General features: G+C 33.9%; 1 protein-coding gene across 1 annotated transcript in view; it reads right to left on the bottom strand.

Moving 5' to 3' along the window:
- Positions 1-367: 367 nt before the first annotated feature.
- The window catches only part of CDH19 (cadherin 19), a 65,169-nt gene continuing 56,671 nt past the window's right edge, over positions 368-8,865 (bottom strand). Inside the window, exons 10-12 of the mRNA XM_053954274.1 lie at positions 6,598-6,715; positions 4,408-4,659; positions 368-2,085 (exon numbers count right to left, since the gene is read on the bottom strand). Coding sequence (XP_053810249.1) covers positions 1,592-2,085; positions 4,408-4,659; positions 6,598-6,715 — 864 coding nt within the window. The 3' untranslated portion in view covers positions 368-1,591. The remainder of the gene's footprint in view (positions 2,086-4,407; positions 4,660-6,597; positions 6,716-8,865) is intronic.

Here is an 8,865-nt window from a genome sequence, read left to right as displayed (position 1 = left end):
AATTTAAACTGCACTGGTACCAGACCTCACACTGGAAATCTCTCCTGATTTTCAAACACTTCCATGGTTTATTTTTAGGTACCAGGAATTTAAACTGCACTGGTACTTTTCCACTTAGCCTACATACCTTGGTTTTCTTCAGGGAAGAGCAACCATAGTAAACATTGCAGAATTTGTTTGTTGGGGCTGGTTTATTTGTTTGTTTCTTCCTTGCATAAGCTTTCCTGAATCTGTAATTCAGTTTCACTTACCTAAAATCTTACTTAGAAAAAGAAGGGAAAAAAAGGAAAACAGAGAAATATGTTGCATAATTTGGTTTATCATGATGCCAGCTTTTAGGTAATTGAATCAGTTGAATGCAGGATATAATTTATGTAAAATGAGTACGCAGTGAAAGAAAGGTGAGTAAAATACAGGCGGGCTGTTTTTTCCAGACAGACCATTTTGAAAACATTTGATGAGCTCAGTTCCAAAATTGCTGCTGGGTAGTGGTTTCAGTAAAGAAATGTTCTGAGATACCTATATATGTGTTATGGAATGGTTGGAAAAAAATACAGTGTGAAATTAATTTTGAAATCTTATTTGAGTCTTGCAGAATGATTCAGGATCATTTTCAAAGAGGATAACATTTAAAGCATTTTATTATCTTATTATCTAATGTCATACATAAAATTTTATAACCATCAGTTTAGCATTTTAAAGATTCTTAATATTGTTATAATAAAACTGACTACTGCAGCTAATTTTATATTCCATAATAAAAAAATAAATCTGTGCTGGTAAATCAGTCATCCTTTAAACTCTTAATAAAAGGAAAAAATGCCTGTATTTGGACAGCATTTTGTTCTAAGTGCAGTAATATATAATGTGGTCGATTGCAGTATTTAAGTTAAATATTGATTCTTTTCCTATCTTATTTGCTAAATTAAGTATTGGTTTACACATTTTTCAATAGGTTCATTAAGAACTAAAATGTCAGGAAATACTTGCTGATGTCGTAATGTGCTTTAATTTTTATGATAGGAAAAGACATTTTAGTTTTATCATCCTAAGAACAATAAATAGATGGTCTTGTAAGCACTTATGACAATGGTATTAGAACTTCTAGGGTCTACTTTTTCACACAATTATATTTATATAATGAAGCATTATACAAATATGCATGTTTAACTTTGGTTAATGTATGTATTCAACTGCAACAGCATAAGTCTGTCAGCTTTGGAAACTGTTTAAAGCTTATGGATGACGAATGTTTACAACATCCATTTATGGCTTCTACTCCTCCTTTTGTACTAACATGATCCAGATTTTCAGTATTCAGAAGAGAATCTAGATATCCAAAGCAGCAAGGTTTGCATTTAAGCACTTAAATTACCACAAGGTTTTCAAACTATAACCTCCATCCCTTCATGTGGTAATACCCCTGGTGTGTTTTATCCTTTCAAGAGGTTTCCACATCCAAAACTTTCTATATTAAAACCCTTGGGCTCTTATTTCTCCCGTTTTATGTGGGATGACTTCCTTTTTAAAAATCCACAGTTGCATTTGGTTGCTGAGACTGAAGAAAGCAAAAGAACAATTCAAAAAGTGCCTAATCCCCTACAGTTCTATGGGAAGTATACATGCCTGCAAGCTGTTTAAAGTGAGGTCCCCAGTCTGCAAGGTAGTCATAGCTCTGATCCATGTCTGAGGTGTTTGAACCCAATGAGCTAAAGGATCCTGCCAAGGAGCCAGTCCCCTCAAATGCATAGGTCTGAAGTGAGTCATAGGGAGGAACACTCGGATCTGTATTTGCTTCTTCGAGCTTTTCTGAAATGAATTGCCTGAAGATTGCGCTGTCTGGGCCAACCTGCAGAGACTGTCTGTAGAGGCTCTGGATTTCGGAGGCCACCTTCTTCCTAGGTTTGTGTGTTCGCATGACAGTGCGTGTCCTCAGTGCTGAAATATCAAAGGCTTCTGTGTCCTCCTCGCCCCCTCCTTCATCATCATAACTGACAATGTTCTCTCTGAATTCTTCCATCTTGTCTGAAAAGGGAGGCTTCTTCTGCTGCTGCTGCCTTATAGTTACAATTGCCAAAAAGAACACTGACAAAATAGAAAGAGAAGGGACAAGAGAAAAATTAAGCAGAAGTAGAGACTATGAATGTGCTAGGAAAGATTAAAAAAAAAATCGCTTCTTATCTTAGTATCAAGGCTGTTGAAAAATGAAGCTATCTTAACAATTTATAGAGCTGTAATTTTTACGCATTTTATGGTTTTGAGATGAGCAATGGGTGTGTTGGAAAATGGCTACAAAGGGACTTATAAAAAAGGGGAATTAAATGGAGCAGTTCTTTTGGTAGATGCAAATTTGAAACTGATGGAAACACAGGTTATGCTTTTTGTAAGTGCTTTTTTATCACATAATATATCCATTTCACATTCAGAATTTAAATTCTTACTCTTTATCAGTCTCTCTGATAAAAGTCCCATCAAGACCAAATAAAAAATGAGACAATGAGCAAGATATCTTCCTCAGCTAGTTGAATCATTCAGTTCCACAAACTATGCAGAATGGTGTTCAAATATTTCTGTTGTGCTGGTTTGCAAATTTGAAGACTCACTAAATTCTGTGTTATTTTACTGTCAAGGCCTATGAATCAAATTATCTTATTTCTTCTATATGTGAAAAGTTTCTTAATTTTTCTTTTAAAACATTATTTTTTTAATCCCACATAATTTCATTTTAACTGAACCATCCCTTTGAATTAATCTATGACTTTCAGAGAGATTAATTCTTTCAGTTTTAACTATATTTTGCTGCAGTTCTACTAAATAAGTATTTTGTGGACTTTAGTTTTTTAACTCAGGACATAAAATGATACAACTACTAAGAACTACTTAAGAATACGAAGAACCTGAAGTAGTTATTTTTCCTACCTATTTACAATAAACTATTCTGTTTGCTTTGGAGATACCAACACAAGGCTTGAAAGCACTGAAAACAATAATTTCTACTATGTATTCACAAAAGAGGTGGTTTTCCAAATGCTTTGCCTGGTGAACTCTTCTGATGGTATACTTCTTACTTGAAACTTAGTTTTCAGAGATAATTGGCAAACTTAAATGATATAGAACATTTCATTATTTAATTTTAAATTATTACAAAAATGCATTCAAAGAATTAAGGAATTTAAAATATGTGTCTTTGTAAAGAGCATAGTAGATTAAGTTTTTTCCTCTTTTGGGCTTATATATTTATCTATATCCCTGCTTTGACTTTTGTGATATGAATAGGCCCAGTAGATGCCATGGGTTTATTCCTCCTGGAGAGAGAACCTTTCTGCAAGAAGCAAAGAAATCATTGATTAATAATTCCCATGATGGTCTGGATAATTCAGTGGTACAGTTTGCCTGATCCTTAGTCCTTGAAGTCAATAACACAAAGTGAACCTATTCAGATACCCTGCAACCATCAATCAAAACTTGAAATGGACACTGCCCTGTAGGCTTAAGCTGACTAAAAGACATAAGGCAGATATCTAAGCTCAGATTTAAATAAGAAAACTCTGGAAGTGCAGGCAAGCCTAGAAAAAAAAAAAAAAATCATTTTATGTTCCCATGTCCTCGATTGGAAACCAGGGTACGGAGGTAGGAAAAGTAGTGCATCCCTGGGCTGTGCTATGGAGTCAAGACATGGCTGGTGTCTAGAATGGCCAGCCTTGAGTTGTTGGTTTTGTTTTGAGTGCTGTTTGCCAGCTGTGCACGACCCTTTACAGGGGTAATAGAAAAACTCCTGTGCATTTGAACCACTCTCAATCCCAGTTTTCTCATCCACAAATTTCCAAATGTATTGGAGGTTAAACTGGTGTCTCCTGAGAGGAAAAAGGAGATGTCCAACATTTGGAGAAAATGCTGTCTAGAGATGAAACCTTAACTGGCAAAGAAACTCCCTGTGTCTGGAACTTTCTGACTGATGTCAGATTCCCTTTTTGTTTTATTATTCATAATTGATCTCAGTTCTACATTTGCCATTCTTAAGGCGGAATGAGTAGGGTGCTACTTCTTTTAATATATTCCTACTTAGCAAATTTTCTTGTGTAATGTTATCTTCAGCTTTACCTGTGATCAATACAGACTTTGGGCTCTGAAATCTTTGTTATTGCAAAGCCAGGAGAGTAAAGAGGACCATGACTCAACTACACCCAACTTTTAGGAAATTATATTAGAATTCAAATTTTACTGAAAACTGGGGAAACAAAGGGAGAAATTATAGCTAAGAAAACAGGAAAGAAACTAAACATTTGCCTTATTTCAATTTTTACCAATGGCCTAGTACTTCCAGTCTTCGAGTCAAAGGTCTCTTTTTGTTACTTAACCAACTCCTCTGTAAAAGGAAGCAAAGTCATTGTTCTTACTTGTACTTACCTAGGAATATTAGTATGCAAGCCAAAACAGCAACTAAAGCCTCTGTGCTGAGACCCAAGGAATACATGAAAGCTCCGTATCGGCAGTAGAAGGTGTTAACTTCAGTGTCACAGTCGCAGACAGTGACAGTGAGAGTATTTGTGCTCGTCAGTGGTGGGGTTCCGTTATCCTGAATTAAGATTGGCAAGTAGAAAAAAAACTGCTCTTGCCTGCTGAAGCCGCTTTTTCCCGTGAAAATTCCAGCTGTGTTATCTAGAAAATAAATTATTATAATGATATGCATTTATGTATCTTGTAACCACAACAGTAATATTTAGTGGAATCTGACCTATTTAAAAGTAATTGTACTCTGCAAAACTACATATTAACAAAAGTTAAAAACGCAAAAGCAGGCACTGACATTTTGGTGCATATTTTGTCAATCGTGAATAAATTGTATTAGGTTTTGATATATGTACTCCAGGGGCAATAATAAAATTTGACTGAGGAGCTCTGGTTTTAATGTTCAGAGCTAAAGAAATTGACATCTTTTTCAGTACCTGGCACCTGCTCAGACTAATTAATTGGTTCTTAAAATGGTTCCATGTATCCAGCTGCTACCAAGCCAGAAGTTCACAGATGAAATACAGACAGTTTGTCAATCAAAAAGGTTAAAAAGTGTTTCTATCAGCACATAGTGAAAACAGGTGGCAAGGGAAAGAAGAAAAAGCATGAAAAAAGTCCACTAAAATGGTCTTTTATTTCTTTCCCTGGAACAAAAACTGGAGCTAGCTGGACTTCTGCCACCTAAAATAGCAAAAATATTTAGATGATTGCACTTTGCTTTTTATTTAAGTATTAGTGTCTAGAAATCTATTCTGTAAAAAAAACTGTAAACAGCTTAAATTCAGGTCCTGCTGCATATCAGTTAGAGTACGTAACTTAGATTGCTGCAAAACAAAATAGTCCTGTCTACACACATGTGTAATGAAAATAAGAAAAAAGAATCTAGAAATATTTCCATGTCAGATTTTTTTCTCATGGCAGAGCGAAAGACTACATGTGTGTATATGTAGAAGTAGGGGAAAAAAGGGTTTCTACCATTATTTGCAGAATACATCTATACAGTCTACTGAAGTTAACTCCCTCACATATAAATTGATCTAAGTTTCTATCATTGTTCAGAAAATAACTCTGAGATAAAATACTTGAGATCTACAGTCCTTTTTCTCTTCCTTAGGGCTATCACAATTCAACCACCCATTTCTGTTGAATGTGGCAGAAAGAGGCAGGTTGAAATCTGATTACATCATATTCCAAAAAGTTTGCTTTCCCCATTAGTGGCCACCAAAAGGAACTGAATGGGTTGATTTGTGTGAGGGTCTGCTTGGGTTTTGGGCAGAAAGAGGAAAGGTGGGAAAGGCTCATGGCTTGTGCACAATTTGACCTTAATATGATGACTTATCTCTTCCTGGAAAGGAGAGATTAAGATGAGAACTGAAATTCTTATTGATACGTTGACTAACTTTGAAGATAATTGAGAAGTAGTTTGCTATTTAGTGTATTTGGTACTTCCCAAAACCTATTTCCATTGATTTGTTCCCTTAGCCAGCACATTCAAATAATTAGCATGATCAATAAGAATGATGTGTACTTTAGCTTAGTCTGGAGAAGTTTTACTTTGTAGTCTCAGCAGACTGACTCTAAATGGTCACCTCCTTGGAATTCCATCAGATTTCACACTTATATTTTCATCTCAATCTGGTTTTGCTTGATATTATAAGATTCCATTCCTACTTATCTAGGTTTATAATGTTGATCTTGCTGAATTAATAATCCTATACTTATATCAATCTTCTCTTTCTAATGATCTTATTTCTCAGGTAAATAATTTTAACCAGAAAGTTGGAATTGACCACCATATTCAGCATTAAGAAAATAATTATTAAGAAATACCAGTGTATTTTTCATATCAGCTGTTTTTTCTTTCCCTGAAATAAAACTGCCTTTTGCTATTTATATTATTGACTTGAAAAGGAAAATAAACTCTTTGATACTATTGAATTATTGTTTTGAAATTGACCTCAGGACATGTCTAATTTTTATAACAAAAATTTCTATTTAAATGGAAAATTTTAAGAAATTATGAACCTGTTGGAAGCATGCATCTTCCATCAGGCAGGTCTTAAAAAGCTGCATGACTGACAGTACCTTGATTGTCTTTCACAGTAAAATGTGAGCTGTTTGAGTCCTCCTGAGCCAATGAGAAAAAAAAATGATGACCTTCTGCTGAGTCATCTCGATCCACTGCACTGATGCTTTGAATTAGCTGGAAAAATAAGAGAACAGAGTGGTTTAAGAGTAAAAGAATTTCCTTGTCCTTTAAAGCAATAAAAAGGATATAACAGGTACGTTAAAATTAAACTATTGATGTTGAAGATGTGATCCGTGAATCTGTACTGACTACATCATAAGCAAATATTCACCAAATACCCAAATAGGTTTATTGAGACTTATATTCTGCAAGTACTCTGCTTTAAGTTTTCATCCATTTGAGACAGGCAGGCATTAAAATCTTAAGAAAATGTAAAATGTTTTCCAGATCAAAGGACCAGGAACAAATTAAGTCTCCATATATTAAAAAAAAGATATAGAATGTTTTGTTCTTTTTTTTTTAAATCCAAGGTGAACAGTACATCATTCTACATTTGAAGAAATCTTTCTATGCTAAACCCATTCCTTTTGAGTCCACAAACACATTGACATCATTCAGCTGGTATATTGCAGCTCCAGTAAGTGACATACATTGCCAAGTTCACATGCTGAATTGTTGATTCTGGATATTATAACAGATTGATTATGTAAATTTTTGGCTGCATTTTCTCAAGAAAAAAAATAGCCTTCATTTAGAAATATGTCAAACCAGACAGTCATTGCAAGATAAAATAAAAAATAACAGCATTCAAAATAATGTTTTTCATCTCTGTAAATAAACAATCACATAATTAACATAATTAGCAGTATTTCTGCTTTAAAAAGTCTATATTTCTTATATTTATCAGTAAATATTTAATTATAAGCATACATTAGTGAACATCCTTGCTGATCAGGAGGAAAGTAAACTTCTGGAGTCCACCAATTTTCAGAAAAGAGAGGGTCAAATTTGAACTTCAGCTATATTTTATCAGTTATTTCATGCTTTGTATATATTTGTACACAAGAACTTGAATCCTCAACTTTTCTCAAACCACATATCACCTGAATGATACAAGCAGCTCTTAAAGTCAGTGGAAGTGACTACTGCTGCTTTCCATCTGTGCTGTTGAAAACTCTTTTCTGGTTAAATCCTTTTTCAAAAATCTAGAACTTCATCACGCTTTCTTTTTCTTTTCAAGCAAGCCAAGTTTGATGAAATCATCACAGCAGAGTGCAAAATGTGATTTACACACCAAAAGCTTTGTATTCTTAATACTGTTCCCGCTTCATATGTGAAATTTATTTTAAATCTATATTTTCTCTCTATGGAAACATGAGGACCCTTGAATTTTTTTGATTTTTTTTTTATTGCCACTAATGAGAGGAATAACTTTTCAGTGATGTCATAGTGTACAAAGCAGAGAGATTCTGGAGGGTTTTTTTTTTCTTTCCTCACAACTAACAAAATATCTGAGGTGATGCAAATACAGATATACAAATGCAGGTCAAGAAATCAGTGAGGATAAACTGAGAGCTAACATTTCCTTGACTACCACAGGCTTCATTTTTATAAGGAAATGTAATTCCCAGAATATGCTCAATATGAACAGAAATAGGGTACAAAGTTATATATCCAGCCAAAATTCCGAAAAAGGACACATTTTATAATATTTTGCCACCTATCTCAAAAAACTAAAAGAGACCATACTGGCTTTTTTTGAAAATTTGCTGGTTACATGTCACAGATGAGGATAAATCTTGGTATGGATGTACGCCTGTCTTTAAAATTCAAGGTCTATTAAAATGTACTAAATATACAGAATAATATAATTGTCTACAAAGACATCTTAGCCACATTCAGTTTGCTTTATTTTGTTCTGTTTTGTTTTTAGTTCAGTTACTTGGTAGAGAAAAATTACCTAACTGTGTAAAAAAAAAGTGATTTTCATTCAACCACGTATTACCAATGTCTTTTGAAAACATATTTTTAGGAGTATATAATGTGTGAAAATCATAAAATTACAGCAGTTGTGAATTAGATACTGGTTTGCTATTTCATTATTGACTTCTGTATTTTACATACAGAATGTATTTGGCTCTGTACATTTTATCTATACTGAGTCAATCAACAAAATTCTAAGGAGAATGTGGCTAACTGAAGAAAAACCCAGACCACCTTCCCTTGCTTTAATCTGCACAAACCTAAGATTCTTATGGTTGTTCTATGTATACATACATACATACATACATATATATATATATATATATATATATATATATATA

This window comes from Vidua chalybeata, chromosome 1 (assembly GCF_026979565.1).
Source record: "Vidua chalybeata isolate OUT-0048 chromosome 1, bVidCha1 merged haplotype, whole genome shotgun sequence".
Lineage (NCBI taxonomy): Eukaryota > Metazoa > Chordata > Aves > Passeriformes > Viduidae > Vidua > Vidua chalybeata.
The sequence above is the reverse complement of the archived record's forward strand: the minus strand, read 5'-3'. Positions and strand labels throughout refer to the sequence as shown.